Raw genomic sequence first — 21,881 nt, forward strand, 5'->3', positions numbered from 1 at the left:
CAAGCGAGTAGAAAAGTCGGCACGCGTTTTTCTTTAGAGTGTGAAGTCTTCTCCTTCGTCGTCATTGTAGTTTTTTATATCTTTCAGCAGAGAAGCTTGGTTGTTTAACCCTTTAATAGCCGCAGCTTTTGTGAAAAACTGTGTTTTGAAGCTAGTCGAGCAGATTTGGGGTCACTGTTGTGGTTTTAAAAGCTCAAACTTACCACAAACCCATTGACAGCTCGTACACTCGACGGCCTTTCGATCCAAATGCAAAATGGCGGCCTGAAAATCTCGGGCAGGCGCAGACAGCAAAATTTCGAGTTACGACTTATTTTTCTCTCTTTCTCCTGCCCTTTTTTTCCCCTCTCCTTGCCTGAAGGTTCTCCTCACTTGCTGGAAATTTAGTAGGCTTCATTTTGGTGTAGAGATTTTTTAGGAAACTACTCATTATTTTCAAACCACATGCTCAGAAAGGTAGGTGGGTAATGGAACAAGATTTTCGTGCAGATTTTCAGGTCAAAGTTACATGGTTTTTTGGCTATTTCTCCAATCTCTTTCACTCAATTGCGCTCATTCTGGTATCGTTTATAAGATACAGTAAAAACTCGCAAGTAAGAACGTACATTTTTAGGAGTTAGCCTAAACAGGTTCTTATATATGGGACTTAACAGAATTTTAGGCTATTTAAGTTCTCAAAACAGGTTCAAAACACACCTGCGTAACAAGTTGGTAATTGTCCTATATTTTAATTTTGTTCACCACACCACCCCTACCCCACTCCCCCCCACTAAAAGGGAAATATTATAAATTTGTTTATTTACATCTAATTATATGCTTTGCATACCTGTACTAAACTTTTAACTATAACATTTAAAAAACAAATATTAAAAACGGGTAAACAGAGCCCAAAATTTCTATAAATTTATGGTCCTTCTTTAAATGTAATGTACTGTATGATTTTAGAAAACAAGAACCTATTTTAATTTTCTTAGGCTAAATAGGTTCTTGTTTATAGGGGGTGTAAATGGCAAATTTTAGGCTAACAGGTTCTTAATTTTTATGGTTCTTACTTGTGGGTTTTTACTGTATTTTCAACCTGTTCAAGTATGTACTCAAAGTCGTGCTTCAGGGTTAAAAGTGATGACGTCACAAGGCGTAGAAAGGGTGTGGGTCTACATAGGCGCTTACGGACGCACTGGACGTCAATAGGTTAAATTTTATATGCAAATGAATAAGGGTATTAAAGTCTCTAAAGAAACTGTGATGCTGCATAGAAAAAGATAATTTAGTTTTATCAACTTAGGTAACGATGATAATGAGAGTTGGCCACCATAGAGAGATTCTAAAGCTGATATTCTGAGCATTAGCCCTCTGCAGGAGAAATAAACTGACTGGTGTATTCATATACACCCCAGATGGGGCTCTCTTCCCTTAGAAACTCTTCCTTTATGTGTGGGGGGTGGGGGGGAGAGAACTGAAAACTGCTTCAGACATAAATAAATAAAAAACATCTTGTTTCTTTGAAAAGGTAGTTTATTAAACATTACCAATAACTTTTTCAAACAATTTTGGCATTTTTTCCTCCCAATTGTAATAGAACTCATTCTGATTAACTAAAAAAGGCCTGTTGCTCATTGATGACATACAAATCAAGCACACACTAATTTGAAGCAAATCAATCAAGTCAGCAATTCTTCTGATTAACATAGCCCAGTCATTGTTTACAATTGATAACCCAAGCAATGTGTACCCATTAAACCACAAAAATATTGCTGCAACCTCCTTCCAGGATAGGATACTATTTTATAGTTATAATTGTAATAGAAAAATATTCTATTTTGCCTCTGTTTCAATTATGAATTTAACTTAGAAGGAAAATATAAAATTTTTGAAAAATACGAAAAATTATACTAATGTCTTGCAAGCAAAATTGCACATTATGAATATAGCATCAGTCAGCATCTGATAATTATGAACCACACACTGACAAGTCAGGTCCTGAAAGAGAAAACTTTTGATTCCTCAGATGTGATGTTCAGGTTGTTGTCTTACTCCATATCTGGGTCTGGGCCCTTTTTGAGTTCAGACTCATCCAAACTGTCAGAGCTTGGCCCAACTATCTTTTCCTGTAAAGCGGCAAATAACACAGTCAAGCTAGTAGAGAAGACAAACTGACAATCTAGTTCACTCCCTGGTGCCATTTTCAAATTAACAAACTTGCTCTAGGGGTAAAGCAGAAAGAAGCCAAGATTTGACTGAAAACAGCAGAAGTTTCCTAAATAGCATCACAGGAGCAAGTATAAAAAAGCACTTGTAGATGATTAAGGACTAATTAAAAAAGTATAAAACTCGTTGCTGTTATGATTATATGATGAAAAAACACTGATCTTAATTTAAAGCAGGAGTTTTCACAGCCTGGGTTTCAGGGACACTTTTTCAGTTTTAGTTTCCTTGTTGTTACTCCAGTTTTACATAAACTAATGTCTCTCTTTTCACTTGCCATGTCATCAATGTTGAGTGACACTCATGGCCACCTGATCTCTTTACTCAGCTCAGTAAGCAATGCAGCACTTTCAGAAACACACAAGGAGCTGCTACCCTCCACTACAAATTAGCAAACAAGTACCAGTGGCTGCTTTCTTCATTCCCATATTGCAAGAAAAACTAAAATCATTCTGGACCTTTCACAACAGTACAAATGATGAGGAAAATTAAAAGTTAAACCTTGCTAGTAAATGACAGAGATACTCACATAACACTTCTACTGAATCAAAGATCACAGCTGATATAACCATTGTTTAATAGCAGAAATGATTTTTTTAAATCTTATTTATAAGTAACAAACTCAATACAGGAGGTTGTCTGACACGTGTAATTGAAATACCTAAAATACTGATTTTAACCAAAGCAAATGTTCTCATTGCATAAAAAAGTTTATTGATGAAGCATGCATACATGTACATTTTCTCCCTACCCTCAAAGCAATTGGGGAGATAGATATCTTTGTAAAAGCATCAGTTATTGTGTTGTGTCAGCCAGATGATTCTCCCAGAACGAAGGCAGAACAATTTCATTGTCTTTTAACACAGATACCAATTTAAGTGTCGGAATATTATTGCATCATTGATAGATACAGCAGTTTATCTTCACTAAATACAAAGCTAAAATGGCACTTAAGACCTCAGAACAGAAAAGAGTTGCAAGAACCAAGTTCTTAAATTATGGTTTAGAGATCAGAACAGCACTAGTTTTCTAGACTATATAGCCTTTTTTATTACTAAAAATTAAGTTAGAACACCATCATAACATGGTTTCATGATCTCCCCAATCTCTTAAAGCAGAGAATTCAGATTTACAAAGGTTAACATCAAAGTTAGATAATCTGTTATTGAATAGAAGAGTTACTCATCTCTCAAGTACTCCAGATCAATTCCTAGAAACCTTTGTAGAATTGAACACCAAAGTTTTTTCTCATTCACAACAAATTAAGTATTTATAAACAAAGAAAAAAACTTTATTTTTCTTCTGAATAACAGACAACAAAAATGTTCCTAAAGGCTGTTCTCTTTATTAACATTGCACTAAGTCTTGTATAGCATAAAAATATTTCAATGAAATACCAGACAGCTATGAAATACATTATAAAGGAATACTTCCTCTGAAAAATCATTACTGAGTTCTAATTAATATTCAATTAAATAGCCAGTGGTGAAGACACTTAGTTTCTTACTGTTAAATACTGTATCCCTTACCATGAAAAATGAGTTTACAAATCCCCAAAATTATTCTCACAGTGCTAAGAGTGATGGCAATGAGCTTGACACATAAGTGATTTTTCCAGCTAACGAATTGGACTCTGTTCTATTAATATCCTTGTCTCAGACAACAAACCACTCCAAAATATTAAATTTCTACTTTTCAAGAAGCTGTGATACCAGAGTCTGTCAAAAAGTTTTTTGCCTTCTACTTCTTTGTGCCACATGATTCAGTGGATCAATTCCTGTGCTGTGTCTAATTTAGATCCTCAAGATTTAACACTATTTATCCAAACTCTTTTGGAAAATTACTGTTGAGATTAATTCGACAGTCCTCAAGATAAACTGATATCATTATTGGATGGAGATGGAGGCTGACTTGTGGTTAATTGGCCTTTGTTTGAGCTTCCCAGCATCTTAAACTATATCAAGAGAGCAACATTAAAATTATTTGTTAGAATTAAGATGGTTTAGTTGATGTATTTAATCAACTTTAAAATTAATGTATGGAAGAGTCATTCTGATATTATAAAAAGGAAAAAATTTCTTCAAAGAACACAAAAAAAAAAAAAAGGCAATAAGTGAACAAAATCAGTTTCATTACATGCAGCAAATTAATATTTCTTATTATTAAAAATGGTTTCAATAAGAATTCTACAATTTGCTAAACAGCAGCAGTAGAGCTGCAAAAGATTAAAAGTATAACAAATTACAGTATATTTTAATAATTATAGTGCAGAAATATTACTTAAGGGTTTAAATGAGTTCAAACTTCTCTTTTCTCCTGGATGACACACAGAAAGAAATATCTCAATAACAAAAAAATCCAGAAAGAGTGCTTTAAATTTCTCACATAAAGAAAGTTAGGGTATGCTACTAATCTTCTTGAGGTTATTACTGACTTGTGATAGAAAATTATAATTTCAGTTTCAAATTATATATATCTTCTCTACAATAGGCTATTTATTTGCTCTCCTGATCAATTGATTTCTCCAAACACCCTAATTGTTGTTAATGGTTGATGACACAGTTCACATCCTATTGAAGATGAGGTACATGCATGATTTACCAAAGTACCTGCCAGGAAATTATGCCACATTGCAGATGAATGATACAAATGCTAATATGTACCTAATGATTAATAAATATCCTAATATACTAATATGTACCTAATGATTAATAAATATCCTAATATGCTAATATGTACCTAATGATTAATAAATACCCTAATATGCTAATATGTACCTAATGATTAATAAATATCCTAATACCCTGTCTCACCCTCTGATAAATTGGATAAATTTTTCAACGGTGTGGCATCTCACTCCTGCTTGACTTTCCGTATTACATAACCTCAAAACTGTTATATTTAAGAAAAATTATTTTCAGAGCTAGTTAATAGTTTTTATTAATCAAGAGCTGACCTGGACATTTACATTCTCTGACAAAATTTACTTTAAACAACTCCTGATTCAAAGCCCAGTTCTTAAAAGGCTTCTTCCTATGAACTGGCAAAATCAGTCTCCAAGGAATAGCATGGTTTACTTTATTCATACTTATTAATTAGAGAGCATAAATCAACTTTTCAAAAGCTGTTCTGATGAAATATCTGTCAATCACGAAACTGTTGTTTAAAAAAAAAAGTATACAGTAGAACAAGCTATCCACTCTTCACAACACCAAAAAGAAGTGACAAGCCAAAAGAAAGTCTGGATTAGTGACTAGACTATAAGCTACTTATGGTAAATACCAAAGAAATTGGAGCCTGATTACAGTAAAATTTGAATACACACTCATTAATTCAAAATAATCAATGTGGCCTACCTTAAGAGTTGAAGAAGCAGAAACAACTTTGCTTTCCAAAGATTGAAACATTGAGGATCCCCTAAAATAACAATTAAAATTATAATACTTTAATATATTTCATGCTGGGTAACCTTTCTCTTTATTGTAATTAAGTAATCACAAGTGAGTATCTTAAACGGATAAACGGATAATCTATACTTGTACTCACACTCATACTTGCTCTAAGCAAAAAAGTTACAAAATTGAAAGAAATTATTAGAAATAAAATTGGAGTACTAGCAGCCTGGAATAACCATAGGGGTTAGCAGAGACAGGCAGCTAGTTAACATCAGCATAAATAAAATTAAAATACAGGTCAGCAAGAAGATTGAAGCACAAATGCACACACACACAAGAAAAAAAAAAAGAAATGGAATTTATAAGATATGAAGGAAGTCTAAAATAGTTAGAGTTATTTGTAAGAAGAGCACAATGTCTAAAGCAACTAGTAACAGCTATATAATTATAAACTACAAAATAAAGAAGTACTTAAAAAGGTTACAGAAATTAACAGGAGACTACATTACAGTAAATTGGAAAACAATACACTGCTACTAAGTACATATAAGTAGCTAATAGTCTTTGACTAGATAGCATTTTACTGACTCCTTCAAGTTTGAGATTGATAAGGTTTTCAAAGTTTCACTTACTGAGTTCCATACTTTGGGGCCCTTAAACCTTAAATTAAATATTCCATAATTTCTTCTTACTTTAGGTAGAGAATAGGACAAATTCAAGGCACTTCTAGTATTGTAGTTATGTTTTTTATTTACTTGAGTGAGAAAAGTATCAAACACATATGGTAGACGTCTATTGTGAAATTTATACATAAAGGCTGCAATATTAAGGATGACAAGGTCAAGCAGTTTAACAATATTTAAGCACTTAAACATTGGACTAGAATGCTCATGGAAATTAGGGAAAGTTATCACTCTCATTGCTTTCTTTTGTAAGATAAACAAAAGCTGGGTAGTCGAAGAATAAATGTTACCCCACGAGGTTAAACCATAGATTAACAAGGGATATATTAACGCCTAATATAGTTTAATCAAAATGTCTAAATTCACATAATAACGAAGTTTAGAAAGAATCCCAATATTTCGCTTGATCTTTAAAGCAATATAGCTTACTTGACTTTTCCGTGATAAATGAGAATCAATTACAATACCTAGATATTTTATTGAAGACTCTTGGTTTAAGTTTATGCCATTTAAAGAGAGGGTAACATGAAAGGGTAACTTTCTTTGTGGAGGGTGAAAGATGATAAAATTTGACTTGTCAATATTAAGTGAAAGTTTGTTAGCACTTAACCAAGTATGAATATTTACTAGATTAGTTCATTATTTACTTTGGATTCAAGGATCTTAAGATTTTTATGTTTATAAAATAGATTGACATCATGTGCAAATAGATGAAAATCTAGAATTTCAGAGCAGTTACTAAAATCATTGATAGATAAGAAATAATAAGGGTGTCATGGAAGTGTTAGGAATTTATTTATTAAATGTAAATTATTTTTTTTTATTCTCTTAGGATCAGTGTAGTTCGTGATTATTTGTATCTGTTACGTAATTTTTATTCTTCACTTGTGTAAACTGTTGTGTAATTAACCTTTATTGTGTATATCAAATAGTTTTCTTCATTCTTTTCGGGCACCTTGCGTCCATGTGTATTTAAGGATTTGGGTGGTTTGGTACGGTGTGGTTTTTTTTTTTGAAGAAGTGAGGTGAAGGTTTGTGAGTTACGAGCGAAGAGCGTGGAAAAATTTGAGTCGACGGAGACTCGGCACAGTATCATTTCTGAGAAATTCATTCAGAATAATCGTTCCATTTCACGGTAGAAAACCATTTGCGGGGGAACGAGTGTGCAAAGAATCTACCAGACTGTGAGCTAAAGGAAGAAGAGATAGTAACTAATTCAATAACAAGTCTGAGCGAATCAAGTTACGAGAAGTAAAAGTTGAAAACTGCAAAGTTGTCAGAAGACGAAGCAAAGTTGAAACGAAGGAAACGAGCAAAGTTGAGAACTGGTGAGACAGGAACCTGGTTGGAGAAACGGGAGTTTGGTTTGGCAGGGCACTGTTTGTTGGTGGAGCGTGGTGATTTGTGGACAAGAGAAGAACACGGACGCGGGCGTAAGGTGAAACCCAACCGAACTGAACTAAAAAAAAAAAAAAAACCTTTTTTTTATCTTAATAGTAATAATCTTGTAAATAGTTTTAGTGTACTGTAGTTTAAGTTAGCGTATTCCTGTAAATTAATTAGATCATTGTATTATCGTTATTGTTAGTCGCTTTATTGTTTTAATTAGCATAATAAATATCTCTAGGCCTACGTTTAGTTGTATTGTGGCGTGTGTTCTCGGACTCGTTTATGTTCTGTGTTTTGTTTGTGTTAGGGGGCACCCACCTTTGTGGCGCGGATTCGTCACAAAGGGGCCCAAAACTGAGCCTTGAGGAACACCACAAGAGACAGATTGCAGTTCAGACTTAGTTTGCCGCAAGGAAATATATTGATATCTGTTAGCAAGATAAGAGGTGAACCAGTCTTTGGTTACTCCACAAATACCATAGTAATCTAGTTTTTCAATCAAGATATATTGATTTACAGTATCAAAAGCTTTACTGAAATCCAAGAATATACCACAAGAAAATTCCTGGCAACAACAACAACAACAACTTTATTACCCCATAATTTAGGAATTACAGTCATTGGTAAAAACTGATTTGATAAGCTTGTTTAAGGGTTACCAGCTCCCTGAAACAACTAAGTGGCTAAAAACACCAGAGAGCTGGTTTAAATAACTAGTGTAAATTAAATATTTACAGCGGAGGTAAGATGCCATCTTGTTCCCACCGCTGACCTGCCATCCTGGCAGTCAATAACATGTTGAATCAAGTCAATGAAACTTAAAATTATAGCATGATCAGTGGAGTGATTTGCACAGAAGCCAAGCTGCTTGCAATAACTTAATTTAATCTTGTCCAAGAATTCTAATATTCTCTTGTGCATTAGCTTTTCTAGCAGTTTATTGAATATTGAGAGAATAGAAATGGGACGATAATTATTTAGACTTGTTTGCTCACCCTTTTTGAAAACAGGGTAACTTTAGCTATTTTAAATAGATCTGGGACAATTCCAGTGGAAAAGGAGGCATTAAATATAATTTCTAGAGGTGCAGATATAACATGTTTGGTAACTTTTAAAATAGCAACTGGTATGCTGTAAGGTCTGACATAAATACTGTTGTTAGCCATTAGTAATTATAACATAACTAAAGCAAAGCGTGCACTCTGATTGGTTAATTCAGCATCTACTATTTGCTCATGGGTGCATGCTGTCAACGTGAGCAAATGCTAAGACTATTATTCTGCACTCGCTCGTTTTTTCTGATCATGTAAGATTTGTTAAATAAAAGGGAACTCTTGTTCCAATGTATCAATGTTATGTTATAAAACAAATGGTGAACGCCATAGCGTGTACTATTGAGTTATGGATGCACTTGGGAGGTTTGCTAAGCCCTCAAAAAGCTAGAGTCAAACTCGGCTATCGCCTCGTGTGACTCTTACGCTTCTTTCGTGCTTAGCAACCTCCCACATGCACCATAACTCAATAGTACATGGTATGGCATTCACAATTTGTTAATTATATTTATTTGAAGGATAAGCAGTTTCAGGCTGCTATTTATCCTGTATGACCTAGAGCAGACTATACATGTTTTACCTTATTTCTCCCAGTTTCTTGGCTGTTGCAGATCCAACATTTCTTGCAGCATTTGCTGTCCTTGATCCAGCATCACTTAACACTGTTTTGGTTGCAGAGGCACCAGTGCTCAGTTTATTGTAACTTACAATAAAAAAAATAAAAAATTAAATTACTACAAAATTCTAGACATACATTGTATGAACTGTTTATGATTATCACTCATGCATTAATAAAATAATAACACCATTATCATCATTACCATATTAGAAAAGGTACTTTAGTCAACACATTAACACTGTGCAGAGACATTTTAGTATTTCATAAGAAGTATCACATACAGACATACAGTAGGTCAGTGAAGCAACTCAACAACACTTACGTTTGGGAATGAACAATTTTATCATTCAAGTCTTTTAAGGTGTCAGATGTCTTTTGATACCTGTTATGGGTCAAAACCGAAGAATATTCCAAATTTAAATTTCCTTTCATTCAAAAAATTGACCTTAGTTCAAAAGTTTCTAATAATTCCATGATATCATCTTAAATTTCTGACTAAGAGTAACAGCCATTTGTAATTTTTTTTTTTTAGTGTACACCTTACATCTGTGTTCCTTGCAAGTTCTGGTATTGATTATGGAATCCCTCTTTCAACTGAGACCAGGCTGTGATACCCAACAATCTTTTAATCTCTGCCAACTGTTTCTCTTTCCTTTCAAGAGCTTGTTTAAGGGTAACAATTTCCTCTTCAATCTACAAAAGTTAAAAGACCAAATAAAATGATGAATTGATTATTGTTTATGCTAGTTTAATTGTTACGTTAATACAGTTTGATGACATAAATTTCAGGCAAGAGTACCATATAACCCCATACATTAATTTTGCATTCAGACTAGTAGACTTTGTTTTAAAGTTTTGTCGTGAAAGACAAAGTGGAATGCATAATTAATGTATGGGGTTAATCAATCAATCAATAAACTTCATTTAAGAAGGGACGCTCATTAACCCAAGGAGTTATCTAACACGAGGCCCTCACACTACTGAAACATTGACATAAAATATGAAGAAAATACATAATGACAAAGTATAAATAATAAATGAACATGTGTATACATACTAGTGAAAATAGAAAAAAACTTACAGAGTATCATGGAGCATTGTTGATTAAGATTAACTATTGGAAAAACTAAAAACAAAAGACTATGATGTACAACTGCAATGAAGTTTGTAGCAACAATGGGGACAAAGCAACGTTTCCAGGAGAGAAGCACGAGAGGTAAAGGTTAGAAAATGAGAGAGAGTTTTACCTTTGAAGGCAGACAGATTAGTCAAAAAAGGGGTACAGGGGTTTGGGAAGCACAGAAGTTCTTTAAAGTGCCCCTGAGATGAAAATTGACCATTTTATTGCTTTGTCACAACTCTCTTTGTTTGTGCACAGAGTCACACATATTACTTTTTTGAGAACTGTTTCGTTGTCAGTCGGTAAATGTCAACTTTTTCAGACGATGAATTGTCCCAGAAATCATCTGAAGTTTCTGTGGATAGTTTTGCACCTACAAACGATGAATTTTTGCCATGCGAATAAAGATAAACACAGAATGGCACGAACTCCCCATGTGGCTTTTGTGGTCACATCGCTTTATCGCCTTTGAACTGTATTTTTGCTTGTCGTAACGGATTTCCTTTTTTGTAAGAAATGATCAGGTGATTAGTAAAAATAGTTTCCGGCAATGGCTAATTGTGTATCCAAAGGCGGATATTGGGAGTTTGTGAAAGCCATTTCTAAGCCATCAATGTGTTTTCCCCGATGCATTTGGTCAATGATCTCATTAACCCTTTCCTACGTGTTTTTTACTATTGGCGCTTTGAGAGGTTTGAAGTGAACTCTGTTGTTGAGTTGCACTTTGGCCTCTTTTGTTTTTTCTGTCTTATTCATGATGTACTGTTGTGTTGCTTTGGTGGGGTTTAAAGCAGAGTTTGTTTCAACTCTTTTAGAGCCGTGACCTCATTGCGTTACAAAGTATTTTTTGGCTTAGATGCAGTCTGCAAGTAGCATTATGACAAATTTCCATGTAGCTCTGAAGGGCGATAGAAGACTGAACCGGTGGCATTCAGTTTGATATGAAACAGAAGTGGTTCTTTGTTTTGTCTGTGAAAGGTGTAACGGAGGCGCATTCGTCTTGCGAATAAATTTCGCAAAAGTTGGCCTGGTTTTAAATTCGTTTGTCACAGGCATTGGGATGAACTTGAAACCCTTTGCTAGCATGCTGACTTGGCAGTCAGATGGTTGATAGTTTGACAGGTTTTTAAAGAAATTTTCATTTTCTTGGTTTTTTGGCTGCAAGCCTACATTTTAAAGTGTTTTTACACTCTGTGTCTTAAGCTGTTTGTTCTGCTTTCCCAGATATTAAAGCCAGCTTGTTTCAGAATCAGAGCACACAATTATATTTTTCATCTCTTTTGTATAAAAGTGAGCTCTTTGAGGTCAGAAATCTCAATCCTCAATTTGGCTATTTTATCATTCTTATTTACAATGTTCACCCAGTACTTTCTTTTGTGCAAGGTATTCTGCCAGAGTTGTTAAAGGTGGATATTGATCAGCTCATATGTAAAGGTGACAAAATCCGTGGAGGTTTGTAGACTTTGCTTTCCGGCATCAAGATCGCACTGAGGACGGTTTTTCTTGTCCCTTCTCTTCTTGAACGGTAGGCACTGAACCTGACAGAATTCTTCCCCTAGACCCTTCAAAGTACACAGATCTCTTGAAACAGTCCTCCAAGAAGTGTTCGGAGTAGATCACAAATATTTCTGTAGGATTGAAGTTTACTCGGCGAGGTCACACAAATCGCATCCGTTTTTCCCGCTCTGATCTATTTGCAAGGCTCCGATGCAGAGAAATACCTGCAGCATGCTCTGCACGATTACTTCAGCTTTGAATTACGCATCGATGCCCAGTCATTTTTGTTTAGTTTTAGTAAGAATAGAGTAATGCACTCTGTTATGTTTGCTTGGCATTTTGCCTTGTGAGATTTTCACGTTGAGCCTTTGACGTCACTTCCTCTGAGTCCTGAGATCAACTTCCGGAACATGATCAAATAATAGCGGAGGCGAAATCGTGAATTTAACGGCCCAAAAAAAGATATTTCTGGTGCTCGGTCTAAACTGAAATTTGGCAGAGTAGTTCAAGGAGACACACTGAACACGAAAATGAAAAAAAAAAATGATGTACGAAAATTTTGATCTCAGGGGCACTTTAAGGTTGGAGTAAATACAATTGAAGAGCGAGGCTACACTGAAAGCGAAAGTGCATTTACCACCGTTTGAGCGGGGATAAGGAAGTTGAAGGTCAAGGTTACAAGCTCTAGTCATAGCACCAGTTCTTTGTCTAGAAGACAAGAAATGGAAAGATTGTTTGAGACAGCTTGGTGCTTCAGGATTAATAAGAATATTAAAGAGGAGGACAAGCTTTCTAAGGTTAACTAAGAAAAAAATGGGGAGCCATTTGAGTTTGGCAAAGAGACTGATACCCCATTCACACCAGAAAACTTGTTTAGTTAAACCAGGTTTAACTGAATAAAAATCAGAAGCAGAGAACTGAAAAACTAAATTTTCCACAAGATTCAAGCAATTGCTAAAATGTATTTTCAATGTGCCACATTTGAAGTCAACCAAATATTGATTTGAGCAGCTTCTATGGAGCTGTTGTGTTAAACCATGTTTAACAAAACAGCTTTAAAGCATGTTTAGGCTTTGGTGTGAATGGGGTATTAATGAGGACTGGTGCCACTCGGCGTCAAGGATAAGGCGAGCTGATTGTTTTTGAAGACAAAGTAGACGGAGAAGAAGAGTTTTAGAGCAAGTACCCCAAACAGTGGAACAGTGCAACATAGAAGAGTGGATACAAGAGTTATAGTAATTCAAAGAGCAGTTATGAGCAAGAAATGGTTTGATACATTTCAGAAGCAAAAGTCTGCTCCTAATATGGTACTCTTTCCTAAATTTAATTCAATTCTCCTCAGTTCATTCATTAAATGACATGTTAATGATGATACTTTCTTACACCAAATATCATGCTGGATGAATCTTAAAATTAAGATAACGTTAATGACATAGTAGTATGTTCTTAAGTTAGCACCACATAAGGCGATTTACTTATTAAAATTTGATATTAACGAGCTGTATTCTCCTGGGAGTTTATGAGAATGATTTCATGTTAACCTTTGGAATTATCAGCTAATATTCTAAAATTGACCCGCAAGTTAATTTTTACTTTTGGATTTTAAATGGTCAACATTCCAGTTTCTTTTTCTCCACATTGTCGTGCACAAATTTTTCCTTTGAAAATATTCAGGTTTCTGGAATATCTACAGCTGATAACATTTATAGCTCGTAGTTTGAAAGCATGTTGTACATTGACATTTATGATCTAGAAATCATGTGAATTCCAGCAAGTGAGCGATCATGACGTGTCACAAGAAAAATCTCGAACCTTTTTGGCTTGTTCCCGCAACTCTGCTTTCCTTTCTTCCTCTGCTTCTAAATCAGGGGACAAAGAGATCTCTGTAACTTCGTCAATTTTATCATTTTCAGCTTCTATTCCTCTGTCAACAGTAAACCCAGACAGATCCATTCCATTGTCCAACTCAGCCGCCATCCTGCCACAGTATTTACATCCCACAATACCTTGCACTGAAAAGCAAAGCCAAAAATATATATATATTTCCCATAAGTCCTTGTATAGAAAAGCTCTTGAAATTCCCGTATGTACGTGTGACGAAAGGAAGACGAACCAAGATGGCCCTTCAGAACCAGAGGAAAGCAAATGTGAGTTGAAGTCTATATCCTGGCTTGCTATCATTTTAATTTGGAAAATATTTTCTCTTAGGGCTTCTTCTGATGAAACCTTTTGTTGTAAATTGGTTTATCAACTAGGTTGAAACTGTAAATTGGCTACCGAGAAGAGTATAAAAGCTGACGTTTCGAGCGTTAGCCCTTCGTCATTTGCTTTGACGAAAGGCTAACGCAGACGGCTTTTATACTCTTTACGGTGGCCAGTTTACAATTTCAACTTAGTTGATAAAACCAAATGGCCTTGTTACCCCCACCGACGCAGCACACAGTTTCTTTAGAAACTTACTCCTTTATTCTTTTGTTGTAAAGCCTGTTGTTGTTTGGGAAATGTGAATTACAGTAGTCATCAAAGAATTTTGTTTTAGGTGTCTTAATCAGAAGGAAACACGTTTCTTACGAGGTTTTTCCTATTTAAGGTTCGATTACCACCCGAAGTAAACAGAATCCTTTATGTCAGGTAAGAGGATAATTTATGGACAATTTACTAAATGTGATCTATCAGGAATCCATGTAGACTTGCTAACTTGAATTGTAGCTATGAAGTGTTGGAAAGGAAATCTTTTAAGTTTAATTAAAGTAATTTCACAGTGTTGTGTCTAATTGCTTCATAAAATTCATCTGTCAACACAGGGAATGAGAATTCGTGGTGAGTTTGTGTCCCTTTGGCTTTGAGACCATAGATCATGGGCTGCTATTTTATATAAAACAAACAAAAAAACATCTTCACCTCTTTTCTTGCTATTGCCATAGGAATTTTTATGAAGTCAGGTAGAAAAGGTGATAACTTGTTACCGGTACCTTGTATATTTGTCATAGAAATCTTCCTTACAAGATAACAACAGAGGAGATGTATGATATATTTGGAAAATATGGAGGAATCAGACAGATCAGAGTGTAAGTAACTTATTACTTTCTGATCCAAGAAATGAGCTGTGTGCATCAATAGAAACTTGATTGGTCAGAGTATTGGACTGTCTGTTGGTTGAGGTGTCTTGTTTTGGTTGTACCGTTAATCATTTTTTGTCTACCCTTTTTTTTTTAAGTGGAAATACACCAGAGACAAGAGGAACAGCATTTGTTGTGTATGAGGATATTTTTGATGCTAAAAATGCTTGTGACCACTTATCAGGCTTCAATGTCTGCAACCGCTATCTAGTTGTTCTCTACTACCAGTCCACCAAGGTCAGTTCACCTTATTAAGAAAATAACAGTAATTACAATAAAACTTCTGGAGATGAGTTTCTTTACTGCCCTTAAAAATACCAGTAGGTTATGTTCCAAAGCAAAACTACCCCAACATGTATAATTTATCTTTGAAATTATTTTACCTCATAGGCCTTCCAAAAACTAGACAAGGAAAAGAAGAAACAAGAGCTAGAAAAGATGAGAGAGAAATATGGAATCAGCAAAGACAAGTGATTGAAAAAGAGATTGACTTTTTCCTGTACGTTTGTAAACACGTAACACTTCTATTTAACCAAAGGGCAGAAGCTCAACATTGGCTCTATAGGCAAAACTTTGTAAGATACTACAGTGTGTTTGAAGGTTCATTTCAAAAGCAACACTATGCAGCTGCTAGTTAATTGCATTGAAGATGCAAATAGTGTGCCATCATTGGTGTGTGCAAGAATTTTTTTTTTATGTTAAATTTTTCATCTTCTATATCTTGCAAAGGGTTCTTAAAAGTATTGTGAATGCCGTGTGCATTTTGATGAATCTGAACTTGTCAACCTTCTTAAGCTGGTGATGCACCCAGCAATTTTATTCACCAATCTTGATAGCTGGTGAAAATTAGGGATATCTAACATGCCAGATATAGGCAATTTTAAATGCCGATTGGGGTGATTGGCAAAAATCGCAATTGCTGCAGCTGGGTTTTTTTGGTGGTAGGTGCAATTGGAAAATAAAATCGCCAAATGTGTTGCCAGCTTAAGCAAACCTAGGCCTTGTATCTAGAGGGTTATTAGGTGATTGTTGAAGGCATTTGATGGACATCTTGAATTCATTGCACAACCTTTATGGCTTCTTATTTTAAGATGCAAAGGGAACTTTTGATCAATTTGCAATTTGACTATAGGGAGAAATCAAGGCAAGTTGTGACTGGGAATGACACATAATTACATTTTTGAATCAAGGGGGGTCATATGCTTATGCCTAGACTAGTATGATTCAATTGTCTTCTTAGCTACATCCCTACGTAATTGATCTCCTTGGTGCTGTTAAGGCACAAGAAGGGATTCTTCGCAAGTTTGTAAAAACAAGTTCTAGTATAGATATGTCAATAAAGGTGTTGACATTAGATGACACGGTAGTGGTGTATATCTTATATTTAGGGAAAACCCTCTAATGTGAGATTATTTAATAATTCATGAACATCATTATTTGTTTTGAAAGTTTGGGATTTTCATGAAGTTTTAAGACCTTTCATTACCTCATAAGTGACTAACACAATCCTGCTTCATATTTTCATAATAAGCAATAAAAAGAGTGTCAAAAGGCATAAATTCATCTTTAAGTTAACTTTCCTTTACCTAATGACTGCATGAGATTGACTTTCAGTAACAACTCAGGCTTCTATCTTAACATCATACAAGGACAATAAGGTGCCATCATTGCTACGTAAAGTTCAGTGTTTCACGCTGTTTGAGCATCATATATTTTATTATAATAAAACCCTCCAAACTGTTGTCTTTAAGAGTTACAAAAATGAATTAAACTTAGTGAAAAAGCACCAAAAAAATGTGTAAATGCATCTAACAAGCAAGCAGCCTCACTGTCCTACTTCGTCTAATGCTAACACCAAGGAACAGTGGCACAGGAACAGAGGAGTGCAACTCACAGCCACAGTGATAGAAAACACACAGCCCTGAATTGTACTAGTTAATAAATATTGGGTTGACGATATATAAATTATACATATAGGTCTACTGAGTTACAATGCAACTATCATCATGCATTCAAATAAATAGTGATATTAAGTTCATAGAGAGTACAACGGATAATTTAACATGAGGTATATTAAACTCAATTTGATATTGTTATTTAGAACTAGTCAAAAAACAATCGGAAACTAAGAACCAATCAAAAAATATCAGGCTCCAGGTGTTTAAAGGGCGAAAAAGGCTGTTCAACGGACAAGTGTTAGTAAAACGCATTGCACTCTCCATCAACTAGAGATGTATCCAGTAGACAGCGTTATCCACCCTTCGAACAACCACCGGGGCCACGTAGACACGTGATTGCTGGTTATTGAACAATAATGTGTATGGGTAGATTAATGTGGTGCGCTTGGATTGAAAACAAACAATTTTTAAGTTATGACTGGATTTCTGGGTTGAAACAATTTAACTCCTTTCGGACCCCTCAGCCAAGATGGGGCAATTCTTCATCTTTGAAAGGAATGTTTGCGGTGCCGCCAGCTGATACATTCACTGAGCAACTACATCTTGCTCATTTAAAAGTTTGTGTCGGACAAAATAGGTGCATAGAATTAAAACGTTTGCCAGAAAAAAAAAAGAAAAAGAAAGAAAAAAAAACTAATAATAGTGTAAAGTCTTCTCTTTTTATCTCCGCGTGCGCTTGCTGGAACGGATTTCCTCAGTAGCAACAGAAGCACCTCGTCTTGTTCGTGGAGAACTCGTATTTGCCGAGGTGTTATTCGTTCCATTTACAACTGAATTGGACAAAGTTGGAGAAGCAGAAGCGGCCGCTGCAGCTCGTGCGCCTGCGCGACGAGAGGTAGCAGTCCGTGCTGGTGGTGTGCTGAGCTCTGTGAGTAACATGGTCGCAGGACTTGGAGGCATATTGTACTGTGTTGGTGTCATACCAAGGCGCTCTTCAATCAAGCGTAGTTGAGTTTCTGCCTCTCTACACTCGCGATGCTTAACTTTCATCTCCTCAGTTTGTCCGTGCTGTAGCTGTAACTATGTTACCAATATTAAAATTGTATTAGCGCTACCGCTAACGAAACAAATCGCACGAGGTAAATGCTCTTTTTACAACGTGAACCAAACTTACAGAAAGTTCCTCTTTGGCTTGAGCATGTTTCTGAACGGCTTGTTTAAATTGCTGTAGTTGTTCTGCAAGCAAACAAAGTATGCAAATAACAAATCTTATGAACGTGTTGGGTAGTGGACCTCTTTACACCTAAGAGATTAACAAATAACTCAACTGTGCAGTAATACTCACCGATTTGTGTTGTAAATGAATGAAAAGCAAGGGGAAGTGGTGCAGCAAACACCGCACCTCGCATTCTCTCCAATGGAGGAGCTTTATTCTGAAGGCCACCAAACTTCCCTAAACAAAGAAGGCAGTTTTTAATAAACTTTTCCTAACCTAATCTTGTTCTCAAGAGCTGCATTTGCCAACAGATCAGAGAACAGCTGTTCAACAGATGAAAACTTTCTAGTAACCTGACGTAATATGAAAAAGTCCTCTTGCTTTGCTTGAAGGTGTAAGCTAACACTTAGGGTTATAGGGTTAGGCTTAGGGTTAGTTCACTGCTTTAGTATATTCTGAACAGTAGCTGTAACTCACCGTTACTCCTGATGCGATCCCCACTCCTTGTCAGAATTGTTGGACAGTGAGTGTACTTCACAACCTTCCACGGAATGATAAAAAGTTATAGAAGAGTAAGAGTTAACTCAAAGTTTTACCACTGCTCACAGCTTTCATGCTATACTCACCTCTTGTCTGTATTTATTTGCACAGTCAAGATCATCAAGGATCAAGGTTTCGCCAAGCAACATACCAAAAACTAAAAAGTAAGAGAGTTACTTTAACTGAAGGCACCCTCATTCCACATAACTTAAGGATTCAGAGGTTTTACCCTTCGAGAAGTTTTCCTCAAAAGGCAAGCATTAGTTTATTCAATTATATTTCCTGTATTATTATATTTCTTATACTATTATACTTGGCTGTGTAGCCGCGCGATGCGGTTCCAGTCGAGGCCCAAAAATTGACCCTAGCTCACCATAGAGTCTCCAGTAGCTCAGTGGTTAGAGCATCCGACTAGATCACGGAGGGTCGTGGGTTCAAGTCCCATCTGGGGCTCGGATTTTTCTATTACATTAAAAAATTATATTTCTAACTTGAATTGATTGTCACTTGATTAAACAACGTTACTCGACGTCCTTGGTTTACCGAGTTTGCAGTTATCTCCTTCTGCAGGGAATAGCAGCATATCTCGAGCATACACTGGGTTCCCTGTGGGAGTGTAGTTACTCGAGCCTCGTACGTGTGGCAGTGGTCTGAAAGGAAACCAATGACCACGGAATAAGCAATGAAGATTAGTGATTGGTGAACAATAATCATATTTAATGTTCAAGCTGTAGCTTACCTGTTCCATTCAGGCAAACTTCGTCTGAAAATGGAATCTAAGGGAAGAACCTGTTGCTGACCATTCGAGTCACGATACACTTGCTTGGCCTGAAATAGTCCACACAGTTAGACAGTAAAGGGATCATATCCCAGTCAACATACTGTACATTGCTGGAGCGCATTTTCGTTTGCTGTTTTCTGACAACTATGAAGTCAACTCTAAGAGTTACCTCTATTTCACTCGAAGCAACAAGTTTCTTACTCTACCCCCGCACAGGACGTGTTGGACATTGCTGATCTTTGCAATATGCATAAAGTCTGTCACACAATTTTGAACCTTGCCTATGATAACCAATTATCACTTGCGCAGAGGTAAAGCAACAAGTTTCTTACTCTACCCCCACACAGGACGTGTTGGACATTGCTGTTCTTTACAATATGCATAAAGTCTGTCACACAATTTTGAACCTTGCCTTTGATAACCAATTATCGCTTGCGCAGTGGTAAAGCAACAAGTTTCTTACTCTACCCCCACACAGGACGTGTTGGACATTGCTGTTCTTTGCAATATGCATAAAGTCTGTCACACAATTTTGAACCTTGCCTATGATAACCACTTATCACTTGCGCAGTGGTAAAGCAACAAGTTTCTTACCCTACCCCCGCACAGGACGTGTTGGACATTGCTGATCTTTGCAATATGCATAAAGTCTGCCACACAATTTTGAACCTTGCCTATGATAACCAATTATCACTTGCGCAGTGGTAAAGCAACAAGTTTCTTACTCTACCCCCACACAGGACGTGTTGGACATTGCTGTTCTTTGCAATATGCATAAAGTCTGTCACACAATTTTGAACCTTGCCTATGATAACCAATTATCACTTGCGCAGTGGTAAAGCAACAAGTTTCTTACTCTACCCCCGCACAGGACGTGTTGGACATTGTTGATCTTTGCAATATGCATAAAGTCTGTCACACAATTTTGAACCTTGCCTATGATAACCAATTATCACTTGCGCAGTGGTAAAGCAACAAGTTTCTCACTCTACCCCCGCACAGGACGTGTTGGACATTGTTGATCTTTGCAATATGCATAAAGTCTGTCACACAATTTTGAACCTTGCCTATGATAACCAATTATCACTTGCGCAGTGGTAAAGCAACAAGTTTCTTACTCTACCCCCGCATAGGACGTGTTGGACATTGCTGTTCTTTGCAATATGCATAAAGTCTGTCACACAATTTTGAACCTTGCCTATGATAACCACTTATCACTTGCGCAGTAGTAAAGCATCTGACCACAAAATCGAAAGAGATTTGGAGTTTCGAATGCTGATAGACGAGTCAGATAACAAATGTTGAACATCATTAGTGCAGTTGGAGATAAACAAACCTTTTCAGTGGTAAGAGTGACGACACAGTCCATATCTGAAGCCATGTGCCAAGACAACACCCGCGCTACGTCATCATCCACCACTTGAGCTAAATGAGCGACCTGTAGAGGGGGGTCATAGTATCAAATTGTCACACAAATTGCTCTATCATCCTTAATTCAAGACAAGTCAGTGATGAAAGAAGGTCATGCAAATATTTTCCCTTTGCATGAACATGTAGGAGTGAAGTTAAACAACAGATATCACAAAGGCGTAAGACTACAGTCTCTAGATCAAATTACTTCTCAGTTCAACAAACCTTTCCCAGGATACCAGAGTCTCCCCGTGGTCCCGGATGTAAGAGACATTGTCTCCGCGGAGTGCTGGCAATCTGATCCCGCTTCCTGGACAAATCAGTTATAGCTGACATCACAGCTGCAGGCTGAAAGCACAAAGGTACAAATATTAATAATTTGATTTTGTTATACTGAAAAAGAAAGCATCGAGCTACATTCATCAAGACACACTTTAAATGAAAGAAGAGCAGGTTAAAGGGGCTGTTCTCTCACCGTTGCCAAGGAACTGGAGGGAATGTTCTGCTTTTTAAGTTCTCCTCTGATCTTTTGTTCGTGTAAAGACGCCTCGTGTACTGAAACTGAATTTGAAATACTGTTTTCACTGTACCAGACGGTTAGCTCAATTGGTAGAGCGCCGGACTGTTGTGCGGGAGGTCGAGGGGTCAAGTCCCGGCCGGACCAACACTCAGGGTCTTAAAATAACTATAATATCAAGAAATGGATAGATACTCTAGTCTTCTCGGATAAGGACGAATAAACCGTAGGCCCCGTCTCCAGCAGGGTTAGGGGTAGGAGACGTTAATTTTCCACGCACGAGATTACTGTGGGTGGGATGGGTGGGTTTTACAGGGCCCGCAGTAATTGGCGCAAGCTGTTGCGGTGTCCCTGCCTGTCGGCGAATCTATATAATTATATATATAATTATATATATATATATAACTGAGAAAATAGACTTGTTGTTAAAACTAGAAATG

The 21,881-nt window shown here is 36.4% G+C and overlaps 3 protein-coding genes across 4 annotated transcripts in view; 1 reads left to right on the forward strand and 2 right to left on the reverse strand.

Moving 5' to 3' along the window:
• Positions 1-1,494: 1,494 nt before the first annotated feature.
• Positions 1,495-13,971, reverse strand: LOC111333630 (tumor protein D54). 2 transcript variants are annotated; one of them, XM_088747046.1, is made up of 6 exons: positions 13,773-13,971; positions 9,888-10,036; positions 9,666-9,725; positions 9,305-9,427; positions 5,562-5,622; positions 1,495-2,108 (listed from the first exon to the last, which is right to left on the reverse strand). In XM_088747046.1, the coding sequence occupies exons 1-6, from the start codon at positions 13,935-13,937 to the stop codon at positions 2,031-2,033; spliced, it is 636 nt and encodes a 211-aa protein (XP_088603172.1). In that variant the 5' UTR covers positions 13,938-13,971; the 3' UTR covers positions 1,495-2,030. The 2 variants fall into 2 exon arrangements, with proteins under 2 accessions (XP_088603172.1, XP_088603171.1); XM_088747045.1 differs by lacking the exon at positions 1,495-2,108 and adding an exon at positions 2,766-4,159.
• Positions 13,972-13,992: 21 nt separating this feature from the next.
• LOC111333634 (splicing factor 3B subunit 6) lies at positions 13,993-16,438 on the forward strand. The gene is made up of 5 exons (XM_022939256.2): positions 13,993-14,107; positions 14,551-14,591; positions 14,951-15,028; positions 15,178-15,316; positions 15,470-16,438. Exons 1-5 carry the CDS (start codon positions 14,078-14,080, stop codon positions 15,551-15,553), a joined length of 372 nt encoding a protein of 123 aa, XP_022794991.1. The 5' UTR covers positions 13,993-14,077; the 3' UTR covers positions 15,554-16,438.
• Positions 16,439-16,754: 316 nt separating this feature from the next.
• The window catches only part of LOC111333631 (structural maintenance of chromosomes flexible hinge domain-containing protein 1), a gene marked incomplete in the record, with an annotated part of 34,276 nt that continues 29,149 nt past the window's right edge, over positions 16,755-21,881 (reverse strand). Inside the window, 10 exon segments of the mRNA XM_088747042.1 lie at positions 16,755-18,057; positions 18,152-18,213; positions 18,323-18,430; positions 18,671-18,734; positions 18,820-18,890; positions 19,277-19,383; positions 19,473-19,561; positions 20,851-20,952; positions 21,150-21,272; positions 21,400-21,485. Coding sequence (XP_088603168.1) covers positions 17,698-18,057; positions 18,152-18,213; positions 18,323-18,430; positions 18,671-18,734; positions 18,820-18,890; positions 19,277-19,383; positions 19,473-19,561; positions 20,851-20,952; positions 21,150-21,272; positions 21,400-21,485 — 1,172 coding nt within the window.

Source organism: Stylophora pistillata, chromosome 2 (assembly GCF_964205215.1).
Source record: "Stylophora pistillata chromosome 2, jaStyPist1.2, whole genome shotgun sequence".
In the NCBI taxonomy this organism is placed as follows: domain Eukaryota; kingdom Metazoa; phylum Cnidaria; class Anthozoa; order Scleractinia; family Pocilloporidae; genus Stylophora; species Stylophora pistillata.